The sequence below is a fragment of the Oenanthe melanoleuca genome, unplaced genomic scaffold, assembly GCF_029582105.1.
Source record: "Oenanthe melanoleuca isolate GR-GAL-2019-014 unplaced genomic scaffold, OMel1.0 S011, whole genome shotgun sequence".
Lineage (NCBI taxonomy): Eukaryota > Metazoa > Chordata > Aves > Passeriformes > Muscicapidae > Oenanthe > Oenanthe melanoleuca.
In genome coordinates, this window is record NW_026612660.1 from 107,293 (window position 1) to 124,452 (window position 17,160).

At 47.9% G+C, this 17,160-nt stretch overlaps 2 protein-coding genes across 5 annotated transcripts; both read left to right on the forward strand.

The window, feature by feature from the left end:
• The first annotated feature begins 806 nt into the window (after window positions 1–806).
• Window positions 807–4,994, forward strand: LOC130266293 (leucine-rich repeat-containing protein 14-like). The gene is made up of 5 exons (XM_056515607.1): window positions 807–852; window positions 1,084–1,199; window positions 1,753–2,067; window positions 2,147–2,779; window positions 3,978–4,994. The coding sequence occupies exons 3-5, from the start codon at window positions 1,766–1,768 to the stop codon at window positions 4,537–4,539; spliced, it is 1,497 nt and encodes a 498-aa protein (XP_056371582.1). The 5' UTR covers window positions 807–852; window positions 1,084–1,199; window positions 1,753–1,765; the 3' UTR covers window positions 4,540–4,994.
• A 5,603-nt stretch (window positions 4,995–10,597) lies between these two features.
• Window positions 10,598–16,144, forward strand: LOC130266300 (leucine-rich repeat-containing protein 14-like). Of its 4 annotated transcripts, none has more exons than XM_056515621.1 (5): window positions 10,598–10,962; window positions 11,137–11,260; window positions 11,821–12,126; window positions 12,206–12,838; window positions 13,762–16,144. In XM_056515621.1, the coding sequence occupies exons 3-5, from the start codon at window positions 11,834–11,836 to the stop codon at window positions 14,315–14,317; spliced, it is 1,482 nt and encodes a 493-aa protein (XP_056371596.1). In that variant the 5' UTR covers window positions 10,598–10,962; window positions 11,137–11,260; window positions 11,821–11,833; the 3' UTR covers window positions 14,318–16,144. The 4 variants fall into 4 exon arrangements, with proteins under 4 accessions (XP_056371596.1, XP_056371598.1, XP_056371594.1 ...); XM_056515623.1 differs by having other exon boundaries at window positions 12,005–12,126; XM_056515619.1 differs by having other exon boundaries at window positions 10,598–11,260; window positions 11,790–12,126.
• The last annotated feature ends 1,016 nt before the right edge of the window (window positions 16,145–17,160 follow it).

A 17,160-nucleotide genomic window follows, 5' to 3' on the forward strand; every position in this document is an offset into this window, starting at 1 on the left:
ACCCCAAAACCACCTCAAGGACACCAACAACAACCCGAAGGAAACCCCAAAAAGTCCCGGATTGCCCTAAATCAATCCCACTCATTCCAGGGATCGCCAAACTAACCCAAAGTCCTCCTCAGACCAAACAATCACCCCAAATGTATCCAAGCACCACAAAAACCACTCTCAAGGACACCACAAAATCCTCAGGACCCCCCTGAACCAAATCTCCCCATTCCAGGACCGCCCTTAACAACCCCAAAAACCTGCAGCACCCTGAAATCATCCCGGGGTCGCGAAAAACAGCATCCTCACTCCTATTCCCGAATTCCAGGGATTCCCCTCAGGGATTTCCCCCTCACAAATTCCCACCGCGGCCCCTCAGGAGCCCCTGGCTGGGTTTCCGCCGCCGTTCCCGCAGGAATTCCGCTTCCCAGCGCTTCAGCAGCACCTTCAGCTCCTGCTGCCGCTCCATGGCCGCGGGATGCGGCATCGGGGATCAGGGATCGGGATCAGGGATCGGGATCGAAGACCCTGAATCGGGATGAGGAATCGGGATTTACGGAGACTGGGTGAGAACCCAGAGTCGCCTCAGAGCGAAACTCCGCCTCCGGCCAAGCCCTAGCCAATAGGAAAGCAGGGACTAATGATTGACAGCTGATAGAACCAATGGAAAGGCGAGCTGTTAATGTGGTTGCCCGCCACTCTGTTGAGCCAATGAGAATGAAATAAAACAATGACAGACAGCTGTACGATCGAATTAATTCGCCCCCAGAGTGGGACTCGAGCACTGAGTGGTTGCGACAAAGAGCAAACACGGAAGTGAAGCTTCCGTACAGGCTGAGGGCGAGCTGGGGTTGTGGACGGGCAGTGAGTGCGGGGCGCCGTGTTGGAGGGTCGGCAGGGCCGATTTTGGGGATCCCTGAGGGGACTTCGGGATAATTTGGGGATCCCTGAGGGAATTTCGAGATTCTCAGAGGGGTTTGAGATCATTTGGAGATTTTGGAGGTGCCCTGGTGGGGTGGGGGTACTCCGGGACCCCCTTTTTAGGGAGCTGCCCTGGGGGTACCCTCACAATACTGCCTCCACCTTCTCCCACAGCTTCCCTTTTCTTCGGGATATCCTTGGATTCGGAGTTTTCCTGGAATTCTCCCCTGGTGGTTCTTCATCCTGGGGGTGAAGCGTGGAAAAACCCACAAAAGAAGTTATAAGAGTAGGTATGTATTTATTGAGCACTGAAGTGCCTGGGGGATAGCCCCTCCAAAAACATGCACACCTTTGTCAACCTCTGCTTTTATTGTCTACAAACTGGGACTACACAATACGCCTAATACACATTCATTGCGTGTCTTCACTTCATAGTAAAATTAGCTCCATGCCTCTACACCGCTGAGCATTGCACCTTGTACGCTCTGGTGTTCATCTGAGGGTCTTTGACATGAATTAAATACTCTTCCTCTCAGATGGTCTTTTCACCTTTCCTCCTTGCCAATGCTCTCTTTTTTTGTCCTTTGGTCATCTTCTGGACTTTGATTCCAGTTTTCCTGGTTTCAGGGTGTGGTGCCTTTGTCCTTGCATCCTGTTTGAGCACTCCAGCTCCTGACCTCACCTTGTAGCCTTGCTGTGCTTCTGTTTTTGTCAGCACCGTAAATTACAGTAAACACACAGTTTTGCCAGCGTCCTTTTAGTCAAAGCATTTCTTGATGCTTGATTCTTAATTCTCAGTTTTTCTGTCTCAGGGGTCACCCCAATTTCACCTAATTCCCACAGTCCTCCAGAATCCATGGATTCTCTCCTTTTCCTCTGCGCACGCCGCATCGTCGCCCAGCGCCCTCTTCCTGCCCTTCCTGACCTTCCTGCCAATCTCTATCCCGTCCTTTTCCAAGCGGCGTTCATGGATGGAAGACCTCTGGCCCTGCAGGATTTGGTGGCTGCTTGGCCTTTCCCTGAGCTTCACTTCCAGCGGCTCGTGGGGCACCGGGAGCTGCACTGGGATCATCCTGGCATTGACTGTGTCAAGGCCGTCATCCAGGCTGTGGTGGAGCAGCTCCGGCAGGAGCTGGAAGAGCCTGGCCCCCAATCTAGGTGGGTTTTGGGAATTCCAGTATGGCCACAACCTCCAATACCTGCAGGTATTTTAATCGTTTCTTCCTATTTTTTCCAGCCGGTGTCGGCTGCGTGTGCTGGACATGACCGGACTCTGTGATTCTGTGCCCAGAGACACTCCTGATGGGTGGACCTTCTGGTCCAGAACTCAGTGTTTGGCTGAGGCTTGTGTGGAGGTGTCCAAGCACCAGCAGGAATTTCAGAGGCGCGGATCCAAGCGGCACAAAGGATGCTCTGGAGCCACCACGGCTGAGGCTGCCCTGCAGCATCCGGGCGTGGACATCCACGCTGACCTGGTCGTCGATGAAACATCCTACAGGATGCTGCGCGATGCGCTCCAGATCGGAGCCACCGGCCTGCTGCGCCTCAAGTGCCGGGAATTCCAAACAAAGCTCATCTCAGCATCTGAGATTGTGACTTTGTTGGAATCAGTGGATCCATCCTGTCTGCGGAGGGTGGATCTGTGCAGTTTGGGCTTTGGTGATCCTGGGCTCTCAGTGATCCTACCACACCTCTCACGCTTCCCAGAGCTGCGCAGCCTCAAGCTCTGGCACATGGACAGGCAGCACCCGACACCTGAATCGGCCATGAGAATGCATTGCATGGCCAGGCATCTGGGAATGCTGCCCAGCCTCTGGGACCTCAACCTGGGACCTGCCCAGCTCCCTGGAAATCTGAGCCAGATCCTCTGGTAAGTTCCCCATGGAGCATCGCCTTCTCTCCTCTGGGGGCATCTCCAAGTGTTGGGCTCAAGGATCTTGGGCGTCTTTTCCAAGCTGAGTGATCCTGTGATTCCAGGATTTCATTATCCCGATGTTCCCATTATTCTGTTATCCCCATAGTTTGTGACTCCATTGTCCCAAAAATCCATGATCCCAGAATTCCATGATTCCCAAAGGCTGAACTTCAGGATCTTGGATGTCTTTTCCAACCTTAGTGATCCCATGATTCCAGGATTTCGATATGCCATTATTCCCATGATCCCATGATTCTTTTATCAGTAGTTCATGACTCAACGTTTCCATTATCCCATAAACTCATGATCCCAAAATTCCATCTTTCCAAGATTCCCAAAGTTTGGGCTCAATGAGGGTCTTTTCCAGCCTGAAGGATCCATTGATTCCAGGAATTCATTATCCCAGTGTTCCCATGACCCTATGATTCTGTTATCCCAATAGCTCATGACTCAATGATTCTGTCATCCCATAATTCCAGGATTCCCAAAGGCTGAAATTCAGGATCTTGAAGATCTTCTCCAATCTTAGTGACCCCATGATTCCAGGATATCATAATCCTAATAGTCACATGATTGCATTATCTCAATCCTTGATTCAAGAATTCCAAAAATCTGAGTTCAATGGTCCTGGAGATATTTTCCAACATTAGTGATTCCAGGTTCCTGTGATCCCATTATCCCAATACTCCAGAACTCTGTGATTCCATGATTCCATAATTCCTTGATTCCAGGATTCCCAAAGGTTGGACTTGATGATCCTGAAACTTTTTCCAGCGTTAATGGCTCTGTGACCCCATAACTCCATGGTCTCATAATTCCAAAACTCTGTGATCCCAAGACCCCATAACTCCACAATTCCACAATTTCCAAGCTCCATGATCCAATAATCCCAGGATTCTCAAATCTTGGAGATTTTGCCCAACCTCAGTGATGCCATTGTTTCTTGATTCCATGACCCCATCATTCCAATATCCCAGGATTTTCAGGGGTCAAACTCAATGTTTTTGGAGCTCTTTCCCAACCCCATCCATCCCACAATCCTGCGATTCCAGGGATGCAATCCCAGCTCTCATTCCCAGTGATTCCTCCCTTACATTTCCAGCTCCCACCAATCCTCCCTTGGGCCTCACCTCTCCCTTTTCCCTCCCACCAGCGACCTCCAGGCTCCATTGGAAAGCTTGGAGTTGCCCTTCTGTAACCTCCTTCCCATCGATCTCACCTTCCTCTCCCAAAGCATCCATGCTCTGGCCCTCAAAAGGTTGGATCTGAGAGGCCTCTATGTCTCTGAAGGCCTCCTGGATCCACTCCAGCTGCTCCTGGAGAAAGCCTCGGCCTCGCTGCTGTACCTGGATCTCGCGCATTGCCATGTGACCGACTTCCACCTGGCCACGCTGCTCCCGACGCTCCTGCGCTGCTCCCGCCTGCGCTTCCTGGGACTCTACGGCAATTCCCTGTCCACAGCTGCGATCAAGGATCTGCTCCAGAAAGCCTTGGAGCTGCCGGATCTCCGTGTGGTTGTGTATCCCATCCCCAAGGATTGCTACACACAGGATCCATTAGAATTCGAATGGTATATATTTGTAGAGTCTGTGGATGAAGAGCTTTTGTCGGCAGCCAAGGCGGAGATTTCCCATCTACTGGTGAATTCCGGGAGAACCAACCTCGTCTGGACTGACGATCCCACCCACAAAGCCCTGGACTACTTCTCCTTGTGATCTGGGAAAACCTCGGAGGCAGGAAAAGCTCAGAGCCTCATCACAAAAAAGTGCTGCCACCTCCTTCCTTAAATCTGGGCATTTTCTGCCTTGTCCTGGTACTTTTCTGGTGCATTCCAGTGGATTTTTCCTTTCGTTTTGGTACTTTTATATTGACGATTGAGAGAGACACAGGGACTACTGAGATGTGCTCAGAATCCCAGTTTTACTGTGAGCTACTTATGTTCATAGACCATTTTCAGGAAAGTCAGTAATTTTCTTACTCTGTTTATTGGGTTGAACTTCACACAGATAAACTTTATATTTCCTTACATTTCTACTTAGTTAAATTGTCTTTCCTGTCGCCAGTCTTGATCCAATCTTCATGTAATCTTCAAAACTCTGTTAGCTCTTGCCAATGCATCTTGGTTATCAAACGGCATTTGCTAATTAAATCTACAGTGCTTTCAATCTAAGTCACCGCATGGCCTGATTTTGTTTGTTTTCCACCTCATCCCGATGTTTATCCGCCCCATCCCAAGATGTATCCCTGGTTTTGAAACTTTTCTGCCACATTTCCTCCCCATCCCGATAGTTTCCTCTCGTCCTGATATTTTCTCCCTCATCCCAGTATTTTGCTGCCTCATCCCAGTATTTTTCCTTCTGAGTCATTATTTTTCATCACATCCTGGTATTTTTCTGCCTCATCTGTGCTGGGAGGATTGAGGAAAGCCAGGAAAGAATGAATTAGGGGAGGGAAAAGTTGGATTTGGGGTCTTCTTATCCTGCTGTGATCCCGTCAGAAAGAAACTCATCCTATCCCAGATCTTGAGTCTGTTGTGCCTGGATGGGATTTTCTGAGGGCTCTTTCCTGATCCTTATCCAAATCCAAGAATCCTCCTTTATTTCCTTCATTTCCATCTCATTTTGGAGTTTTCCACCTAATCCTGGTGTTTTCCCACCTCATTCCAGAGTTTTTTCAGTTCTTATTGCTGTTTTCCCACCTCATTTCGGTGGGTTTTCCCTCATCCCAGTGTTTGTCCACCTTTTCCCAGTGTTTTTCCCCCTCATCGCAGTGTTTGCCTTCCCCATCCCAGTGTCTTTCCACCTCATTTTCTGTTTTCAGCCTCATCTCAGGATTTCCCGTCATCCCATTCTTTTTCCCCTCATTCTGTTTTTTCCCCATTTATTTTTGTTATTTTCACCTAGTTTTGGATTTTTTTTTCCCTTCTCCCAATATTTTCCCTCTCATCCTGGTGTTTTTCCACCTCATTTTGGTATTTTGGGCCTTATTCCGTTGCTTTTCCACCTTTTTTCATTTTGGTATTTTCCCCCCTCATCCCAGTGTTTTTCTGCTAAGTCTTGGTGCTTTTCTGCCTCACTTTGTGGGGTTTTTCCTCGTGTCAGTGGCTTTCCCTTCATCCTGGTGTTTTTTCCCCTCATCTTCGTATTTTACCATCTCATCCCAGTGATTTTTCACTGAACTTAAGTGTTTTGGATCTTATTCTGTTGGGGTTTTGCCTCATTTTTCGTAATTTTACATCTGATTTCTCTTATTTCATCCTCATTTTGATATTTTTCAGCACACTTTGCTGTTTTACCCCTCATCTCGATATTTTCCCACCTCATTGTGCTGTTTTTTCCCACTCATTTAACGTTTTTTCCCCTCATCCTGCTATTTTTCCATCCCATCCCATGGGTGTTTCTACCTGTTCCTGATACTTTCCCGCTTCATTTTCCAACATTTTCTGTCATCCCACTGCTTCTCCTGGTGCCTGAGTGTGAATCTTTCTGCCCTTTGATCCATTGGAATGTCAAACCATGCAAGTGTGGCAGCTTTCCCAGGACAATGAATTTCAAAGGCAGCTTGGGCTGACAACTATGAGCCTCCTTCACGACCAAAGCCTTCTGTGCTTTTTTGATTGCGGCTTTTGCCTCTGGGGTCAGTTCTCTGGGAGGAACCAGCTCTCTCTCCCCCTTCAATAAATTGAGGAGGGGGTCTAGGTCTTCATTGGTGAGGCCTAACCAGGGCCTGACCCAGTTCAAAGACCCACACAAGGCATGGAGATCTGCTAGGGTTTTGGGATCACTATCAATTTCCAATTTCTGTGGAACAATGGTCTGCACAGTGATCTCCAAGCCCAGGTGTTTCCAAGGTGGCAGCTTTGGACTTGGTCTTCCTGCAGTTGGAATCCACCAGAGGTTAAAACTTGAATCACTAGGTCAAGTGTGTGTTGGAATACAGAGTCATTGGGGCACACAGAAGCACGTCATCCATGTAGTGGAGGATGACGACTTCCCTTTTTTGGGCACGCACCGGGGACAGCAACGAGGCCACGTACCACTGGCAGATGGAAGCACTGAATTTCATGCCTTGCAGCAGTACTTTCCAGTGGTAGCACTTCATTGGGGCTTCTCAATTGATAGTAGGAACTGAGAAGGCAAACCGTGTGGCATCTTCTGGGTATAGGGGAATTTGGAAGAAAGAAAGTCCTTGATGTCCAGGACAGCCAATTGCCAGTTTTGGGGGAGCATCATTGGGAAAGGTATCCCAGCTTGGGGTGACCCCATGTCCTCAATTACTTTGTTTATTTCCCAGAGGCCATGTTGGAGCCGCCACTTATCCGTCCCTGGCTTCTTTATTGCGAAGACCGAGGAATTCCAAGGGCTGGTTGCCTCTTCTATGTGGCCTTTGGCCAATTGCTCCCCCACGAGCTCCTCAAGTGTCTTAAGTTTCTCCTTATTTAATGGCCATTGTCCTACCCAAACTGGGATGTCATCCAGCAACATTAACTTATGGGTAGGGCACTCTACAATGACTGCCTCTAAAAATCCTGGGAAGTCTTAGGGATAACTAATTTGATGCCATACTGGGACATGGTGTCTCTCCCCTCAGGGGGCACTTATAGTCTCTACCAAACGGATGGACACTGGCCAATTTTCCATCCGGCCCCTCAATTTGTACGATGCTCTTCGAGATTTTCGCCAATCTGACCCCTCCTACGAGGTCTTTGCGTTTTGGATTTTTTAGGGCTTGGGGCTTCTCATGGGTGGAATATGGGATGTGGGACTTTTCAGGGGATTTTCGGGGGATTAGAGGTTTTCTGGGCATTAGGGTTTTTTTGAGATTTGGGTTTTTTTGGGATTTGAGGGAGTTTTCACAGAATTCACAGAATCGTTGCGCTGTAAGATCATCTAGTCCAACCCCTGCCCTCATACCTGAACTAGACAATGCCACCGAGTGCCACATCCAGCATTGTTCTGAACACATCCAAGGACGGTGACTCCATCACCTCCCTGGGCAGACAATTCCAGTACTTGTTCACTCTTTCTGTGAAAAACTCTTTCTAAATTTCCAGCCTAATTTTCCCTTGGCACAGCTTGAGCCTGTGTCCTCTGGTTCTGTCAGTCGCTGCCTGGAGAAGACCAACCCCACCTGACCACAGCCACCTTTCTGGGAGCTGTAGAAAGTGAGAAGGTCACCCCTGAGCCTCCTGTTCTCCAGGCTCAACACCCCCAGCTCCCTCAGCCATTCCTCACTGGGTTTGTGTTCCAAGCCCCTCACCAGCCTTGTTGCCTCCTCTGGATGAGCTCGAGCATCTCAACGTCCTTCCTAAACTGAGGGGCCAGAACTGGACACAACACTCAAGGTGTGGCCTCACCAGTGCTGAGTCTAGGGAAAGAATGACCTCCCTGCTCCTGCTGGCCACACCATTCCTGATCCAGGCCAGGGGCCATTGTCTTCCAGGGCACACTGCTGGCTCATGTCCACCCTGGTGTGCTTCAGTGCCCCAGTCCCTTTTTGCTGGGCACTGTCCAGCCACATGATAGATGTTGTCATTCACACCATCACAATCAGAAGCCAACTATTTCCTAAATATAATTTATGGGAAGCCTTTCATGGCCTGTCAGCTCTGGTCACATCCTGCTGTCAAATGCCTTAAAGCCAATCATCTGAAATCACCCCTTGTGGGTCCCATGACAATGCATCTTTCATAGTTCTATTTCTCCAAAGTATTCTGTCTCATTAACAAGGCCATCCTTAAAACATTTCCTAGCTCCATTTATCTCTCAACAATATCTGTCCTATTTCATGGCATTCCTAAGTCAGCATTTCTTATCTCCAAGTTTGCACACAGATGCACACACTGTGAGCATTCTGTCAGGCCCTGTGAACTGTCTACAAATCCATTTCCCACATTTCCCTCTCTCTCTTGAAAAGAAAAATCTTCTTGGATGGTTCTTGTTAGTTATTTGCCGTCGACAGTGAAGTGCACAAGGTACTATCACTAACATTGCCACTATAACAATCTATGCATATAAACGCGTTTTGCAAAGCTCCTTTAGCCAAGGTGCAAAACTCCATCCTTCAAACAAGTCATCTAACCATGTTCCATTGTTAATTTTAATTGGATTCGTTCAATCTCTCAGGTTTTGAAGCTGGTTGTGGATGGATATTGAGTGGTCAGACAAGTTTACACAGGACAATCTTTCAAAATCCTCACAACCACACCCATGTGCTAGTGATAGAATATCAATGGCACTTCTGTTCTGTAAGATTTCATGTCTGACAGCACTGACATCTGTCATCATGTCACTAATTGCAATGGAAGTAACACTGACTTCCTTACTCAGTCAATTCTGCACTATTGTTTTAATGCCTCGCCTGAGGTAAGTTGAGGCAGAAATAAAGCTGATGTAACTCCTTTTGCAGGGCCCCAGGGCTTGAAATTGCTATTCCAGTTTTCTTTAAAAAAATGGGCAATTGTTTTTTCTCTATTTTAAACCTCACATATTCCAAAGACTCCCAAAAGCAACGCCCTCAGACCCTAAAACCACCCCAAAGACCCCCCGCAGCACCCCAAAAACCACTATCAATGTCAACCCATAAATCTCCAGTACTGCCCAAACCAGTCCCCCTCATTGCAGGGACCACCAAATCACCGCAAAGACCCCCCTTGGTACCCCAAAAACACCTCAAGGAACCCCTCGACCATCCTAAGGACATCCCAAAAATCCGAGGACACTCCTAAACCAATTCCATTCATTCCATTCTACAACGCCAAAGACTCTCTCAGACCCCCTAAAACACCTCAGGAAGCCCCAAAAATGACCTCTCCTATTGCAGGGACACCTCAAAAACATCCAGTACCCCCGTAAACCAATCCCCCTCATTGCAGGGATCCTGAAATGACCCCAAAACCCTGCTCAGCACTCCAAAACCCCCTCAAGGACCCACTCAACCATTTCAAGGACACCCCAAAAAGCCCCAGAACCCCCTAATCCAGCCCCCACTACAGGGACTCCATAAAGAAACCCATGGACCTCCTCAGATCCCCTCAAATATCCCAGGGACCCCCAAATATTCCCCTCCCCCATTTCAGGGACACCCCAAAAACCCCCAGGACCCCTCTAAAAGAAACCTCCCAGAAATCAGGGACTCCCAAAACCAACCCAAACACCCCAAGAGCAACCCAAGGACACCCCAAAACCCTTAGGACCTCTTAAACCAACTTCCCCCATCCCAGGTCACCCCTAAACCACACTCAAACCTCCCAGCACCCCAAAAACCACTCTCAAGGATAAAAGCCTCAGGACCACCCAAAACCAATCCCCCTCATTCTAGGGACCTCCCAAACCACCCCAAAGACTCATCCCAATCCCAAAACCACCCCAAGTACCCCCGCGACCACCCCAAGGAAACCCGAAAAAGCCGAAGGACTCCTCTAAACCAATCTCCCTCATACCGGGGATCCCCAAAGCACCCCAAAAATTCTAGGACCTCTCTAAACGAACTCCCTCCCATTCCAGAACCCCCTAAACTACCATAAGGACGCTCCGCCAGATCTCTCAAACCACTTTGGGAACCCCCAAACCAGCTGCCCCCTCCAATTCCAGGGATTCCCCTCAGGGATTTCCCCCCTCACAAATTCTCGCCGCGGCCCCTCAGGAGCCCCTGGCTGGGTTTCCGCCGCCGTTCCCGCAGGAATTCCGCTTCCCAGCGCTTCAGCAGCACCTTCAGCTCCTGCTGCCGCTCCACGGCCGCGGGAACCGGGATCGGGAATCGGGATTGAGGGAGGCTCAGCAGGGACACCAGAGTCGCCTCAAACCGAAACTCCCGCTCTTGCCCATCACCAGCCAATAGCAAGGCAGAGATTAGTGATTGACAGTGAATAAGCCAATGAGAAAGCAGTGTCAAAGCATCCGCCTATGTCGCACTTGAGCCAATGAGAATTAAATCAATTGTGACGGACAGGTTTGCAAGCCTATTAAATCTAAGAATAGGCCTTATGGGTGGGTCTCGCTCGCTGATTGGTTTGGACAACGCGCAGACACGGAAGTGAAGCTTCTGAACGGGCAGGGCGCGAGTTGGGGCTGCGGGCGGGCGCCGAGGAGGGGCCGCCATGTTGGGGGGGGCGGCAGGGCCGGTTTTGGGGACTGAGGGTACTTTGTGATAATTTGGGAATCCCTGTGGGAATTTCGAGATTTCCTGGAGGGGCTTGGGATCCTTGGGGGATTTTGGGATGGCCCTGGCGGGTTGGGGGTACTCCGGGACCCTCTTTTTAGGGAGCTGCGCTGGGGGTACCCTCACAACACCGCCCCAATCTTCTCCCTCAGCTTCCTTTTCTTCGGGATATCCTTGGATTCGCAGTTTCCCTGGAATTCTCCTTGGTGGTTCTGCATCCTGAGGGTGAAGCACAGAAAAACTCTCTATAATACACAAAGAAAGTTATAAGAGTAGGTATGTATTAATTCAGTGTTGAGGTGCATGGGGGATAGCTCCTCCAAAACCACGCACACCTTTGGCCATCTGCGCCTCTCCTTTTATTCTCTACAAACTGGGACTACACAATACACCTAATATACATTCAATGCCTGTGTCCGCTTTATAGTAAAATTAGCTCTGTGCTCTTTATGGCTGCACAATGTTCCTTTCTGGTTTGTCTGGTGTTCATCTGAGGGTCTTTGGGATAAAATAAATAGTCTTCCTCTCAGATGAATTTTTCATCTTGCCTCCTTGCCTGTGCTCTCTTTTTTGTCCTTTGGTCATCATCTGGACTTTGATACCAGTTTTCCTGGTTTCAGGGTGTGGTGCCTTTGTCCTTGCATCCTGTTTGAGCATTCCAGCTTTTGACCTCACCTTGTAGCCTTGCTGTGCTTCTGTTCTTGTCAGCACCGTAAATTATAGTAAACACACGGTTTTGTCAGCTCCCTTTAAGTCAAAGCACATATGGATGCTTGGTTCTTAATTCTCAATTTCTCTGTCTCAGGGATCCCCCCAATTTCACCTAATTCCCACAGGCCCCCAGAATCCATGGATTCTCTCCTTCTCCTCTGCGCCCGCTGCATCCTTGCCCAGCACCCTCTTCCCCACATTCTCCCTGGTCTGTGTCCTGTCCTTTTCCAATTGGCGTTCCTGGATGGAAAACACTTAGTCCTGCGGGATTTGGTGGCCGCTTGGCCTATCCAAGTACTCAACTTCCAGCAGCTCATGAGGCGCCGAGAGCTCCTCGGGGATCATCACTTCATCGACTACATCAAGGCCATCATCCAGGCCGTGGTGGCACAGCTCCGGCGGGAGCTGGAAGAGCCCGGCTGTGATTTCAGGTGGGTTTTCGGAATTCCAGCATGGCCACAACCTCCAATACCTCCAGGTACTTTGATGGTTTTTTCCTGTTTTTTCCAGCAAGCGCCGGCTGCGTGTGCTGGACATGACCGGACTCCCGGAGTCCCTGTGCAGCTGCTCTCCAGATGGGTTGACCGTCTGGTCCAGCACAAAGGCTTTGGCCAAGGCTTTTGCGGAGGTGTCCAAGCACCAGCAGGATTTCCAGAGGCATGAACCTAAGCGGCACAAAGGCCCCTCTGGAGCAGCCACGGCTGCTCAGCAGCCCCCAGGCGTGGACGTCCACGCCAACCTTTATGTCAGGAAAGATTCCTACAGGATGCTGTGTAACGCGCTCCAGACCAGAGCCGCCAGCCCGCTGCACCTCAAGTGCCACGAATTCTACGCGGAGAACATCTCAGCACTGAAGATTGTGATTTTGTTGGAATGTCTGTATCCATCTTTTCTGCGGAGGGTGGAACTGTGGTACAACAATTTTGGATTGACTGAGCTCCTGCTGATCCTGCCACACCTTTCCCGCTTCCCGGAGCTGCGCAGCCTCAAGCTCCTGGACTTCAGCATGAACATGCGGCACCTGACGCCAGACCTAGCCATAGTAATCCGTTGCGTGGCCAGGCATCTGGGAATGCTGCCCAGCCTCCGGGAGCTCAGCCTGGGATCTTCACAGCTCTCCGGGAATCTGCGCCAGATCCTCTGGTGAGCTACCCTTAGAGCAGGTCCTTCTTGTGGTCTAAGGGAACTCCCAAGCATTGGGCACAGGGATCCTCGGGCTCTTTTAAATGAGGGATCCAGTGGTTCCAGGATTTTTTTATCCCTATGTTCCCATGATCCGTGATTCCATTATCCCAATAGTTCATGATTCAATTGTTTTGTCATCCCATAATTCCACGGTCCCAAAACTCCATAATTCCAGGATCCTCAAAGGATGAACTTCATAATCTTGGAGATCATCTCCAATCTTAGTGACCCCATGATTCTAGGATTTCATTATCTCAATATTCCTATGATTCCCCTTGATTCTAGAATTCCCAAAGTATGGGCTCGATGATCCCTGAGATCTTTTCCAACCATAGTGATCACAGGTTCCCATGATCCCATTAACCCAGTCCAGGACTCCATGATCCCATAATTCCTTGATTCTAGGTTTTCCAAAGGCTGGACGTGATGATCCTGAAGGCTTTTCCAAATTTAATGGCTCAATGACCCCGTAAGTCCACAATTCCAGAATTTCCAGGCTCCATGATTCCATAAGCCCAGGATTCTCAAAGCTTGAACTTGATGGTCTTGGAGATTTTGCCCAACTTCAGTGATTCCATGATTTTATGATCCCATAATTCCAAAATCCCAGGATTTTCATAAGTCAGATTTGATGGTTTTGGAGACCTTTCCCAAGCTCACCCATTCCATAACTCCATGATCCCAACATTGCAAAATCCCAGGGTTTTTCAGGGGTTGAACTCGATGTTCCTTGAGCGAGCTCTCTCACACATCCCACAATCCTACGATTACCGGGATGCGATTCCAGCTCTCATTCCCCATGTTTCCCTCACAAATCCTGACATTCCCAGCTCCTACCAATCCTCCCTTGGGCCTCACCTCTCCTTTTTCCCTCCTGCCAGCAACCTTCAGTCTCCATTGGAAAGCTTGGAATTGGGCTACTGCTCCCTGGTTCCTGACGACCTCGCCTTCCTCTCCCAAAGCATCCATGCTCCAGCCCTCAAAAAGTTGGATCTCACTGGCAACAACATATACCAAGGCCTCCTGGAGCCGCTCCAGCTGCTCCTGAAAAAAACCTCGGCCTCGCTGCTGCACCTGGATCTCAGTAATTGTGACATGGCCGACTCCCAGGTGGATGTGCTGCTCCCAACACTCCTGTGCTGCTCCCGCCTGCGCTTCCTGGGACTCCACGGCAATTCCCTGTCCACGGCCACAATCAAGGATCTGCTCCAGAAAACCTTGGAGCTGCCAGATCTCCACCTGCTCGTGTATCCTTACCCCAGGGATTGCTACAAGGAGCCCCTGCCAGAAAACAACTGGGATTGTGGAATGGATGATGAGCTTTTGGCAGCGGCAACACTGGAGTTTTCCCAAATCCTGGCGAATTCTGGGAGAACTGACCTCGTCTGGACTTACAATCCCTACGGTCACAAAGACCTGGACTACTTCTCCATGTGATTTGGGAAAAGCTCAGAGCTGGGAAATTCTCGGAGCCTCCATTGCAGAAAAGCATCACAGCCTCGTTCCCAAAATCCTGGTGATTCTGCCTTATCCCAGTGCCTTTCTGTCTCATTCCAGCGGTTTTTTCCTTTTATTTCGATGTTTTTCTGCTGGTTTTTTTAGTTTTCTGTCACATCCCGATGCTTTTCTACCCCATCATTTGAGATTTTCCCTGATTTTGTAGTTTTTTCTGCCATGTTTTAACGTTTTTTTTCCTTAAGTACTGTCATTCTCAGTTTGACATTTATGGCAAACCTTTATCGTTAAACTTGGAAAAAAGCCTGGGCCACCGTGCCTTGACAGAAGTAGTGGTACCCAATCAAATGGTTCTGGTACCTCAGTCACTTATCCCTCAGTCAACAATTCCTCAGATGGTTCCAGCTCAATCCTCTGAGGTGCAAGGTTGGAATTGGCCTCCTCAAAATTGATACATCTTTCAAATAATTTTTGTTATGAAAACATTCCTGATGGAAATATTGAGTCTTTTCAACAAAGACAAGATTTTTTGATTATAGGCAAGGCCAGCAACAAAATTTTTGGACTTCCAGTCCTTCCAGCTGTTGCTTCAGTAAATTGTAAGGACGAGCTAATGATTTTAACTCTTGCATTTAATGTTCCTATGGTAATTCCACCAAAAACACCTACAGCTGTTGTATTTCTTTTACCCATGAATACACCCAAGCAAAACTTTCCAGAGCATCCAGTTATGTCTGTGCCATTTGGAACCTCAGGCCCTGAGGTCTTTTAGGTGCAATATTTAGACTACAACCAACCAAAATTGACTTGCAGCCTGACTCGCCATGGTAAATCAATTTCATTACAGGCATGCCGGATACCAGTACCAATGTCACTGGAATTTCTCACATGTTTTGGCCCACCCACTGGGCTTTGGTAGCTCCTGCAGGTTCCCTCACAGGGGTTGGAGGTGCTATGGTGTGTTTGCAAAGTGCATCTATGATTAACATTACAGGTCCTGAAGGACAGACAGCGACAGTACGTCCTTTTGTTGTTCAGAGGCCTTTCACAGTCTGGGGGAGAGACGTCCTGTCCCAATGAGGAGCAAGACTGGAAGTAGGCCTGTGATGGAAATCACGTCATAACCTGCCATTTTAAGGCTGAACTGGAAAACTGATTGTATTGTATGGATTGATCAATGGCCTTAAACCACCTTATTTTGAGTATTTTCCACCTAATTCTGGTGGTTTTCCACCTCATTCAGAGTTTTTTTTTCACTTTTTACTGCTGTTTTCCTGTGGGAATCCTTAAAATCAGAATTTTGGGAAAGCTGCAAAAAAGCAGGGCTCAGAGACAACAGAACTGCAATTAGAGCTAAGCTGAAAGCATAAGGCATGTCAACAGAAAAGTTCTATGAGATGTAGAAAGCAAGGACAAATAGAACAATGATCTGTGAATTAACGCTTGGCTAGAATAACTCTCTAAGCTGCAGAAAAGTATATTTAGGAAGATATTAGTAGGTCTAAGCTTAATAATGGAGCTCAGTGCATTGTATTTTAAGGCTTACAAGCAGGTACTGTATTTGAAAGAAGCAAGCATTGATTTAACCAAAGGTATGTGTACTTACAGTGGTTGGATAGAACTACTGTCAATGTCCTTTTGCTTTTGTGATTGGTCAAAAAACTTTCAAAGCGCCTTGTAACATCACATTCTCTGGCTGTTGCCAAGGACATGAGCTGCTGGCATCTTCCCTCTGTCCCATCCATGTAATGAGTCTGATGGTTGGGTAGGAAAAACAAATAATAAAGAAGCTCGAGATGCGTTCCACAGCAGTCCCGTCCCATTTATGATTCTGTGCATAAACCCGTGGCCAGAATTATTTTCCCACCTCATTTTGGTGGGTTTTGCCTCATCCTGGTGTTTTTTCACCTTTTCCCAATGATTTTCCACCTTTTCCCAGTGTTTCCCCCCCTCAACCTGGTGCTTTTCAGCCTTATTTTTCTATTTCCCCTCATCCCAGTGGTTTCCTACCTCATGTCACTTTTTTCCGCCTCATTTTGGTGTTTTTCCAGCTCATTTTCAGATTTTTTCCTCATCTCATTTTTTCCCCCTTGTTCTGGTGTTTTTCTCCTTTATTTTGGCCTTTTTTTTCACCTCATTTTGGGTTTTTTCTTTTGTGTTATCCCAGTATTTCCCCCCCTCATACAGGTGTTTTTCCAACTAATTTTTGGTATTGTGAGCCTCATTCTGTTAATTTCCACCCACCTCATTTTAGTATTTTAGTCCTCATCCCATTATTTTCCTCCATATTTTCTTGTTTTTCTCCTCATTCTGGTTGTTTTCCGCTTCATTTGGGGTTTCTTTTTTTGCCTTATCCCATTATTTTCCCCCTCATTTAAATGGTTTTCTCCTCATTCCAACTTTTTCCACCTCTTTTTGGGTTTGTTTTTTTTCTTTGCCTTATACCAATATTTTCCCACTCATCCTGGTGTTTTTCCACCTCATTTTGGTATTTTGGGACTTACAGAGTTGTTTCTCCACCTCACTTGGGGTTTCTTTTTTGCCTTATCCCAATACTTTTCCACTCATTCTAGTGGTTTTCTTCTCATTCCAATTTTTCCACCTAATTTTGGGTTCGTTTTTTTTCTTTGCCTTATCCCAATATTTTCCCTCTCATCCTGGTGATTTTCCACCTCATTTTGGTATTTTGGGACTTATAGAGTTGCTTTTCCACCTTTTTCCATTTTGGTATTTCCCGCTTCAGTGTTTTTCTGCTTCATTTTGATATTTTGGGTCTTATTCCATCAGATTTCTACATAATTTTGGAAATTTTCTGCTTATCCTTG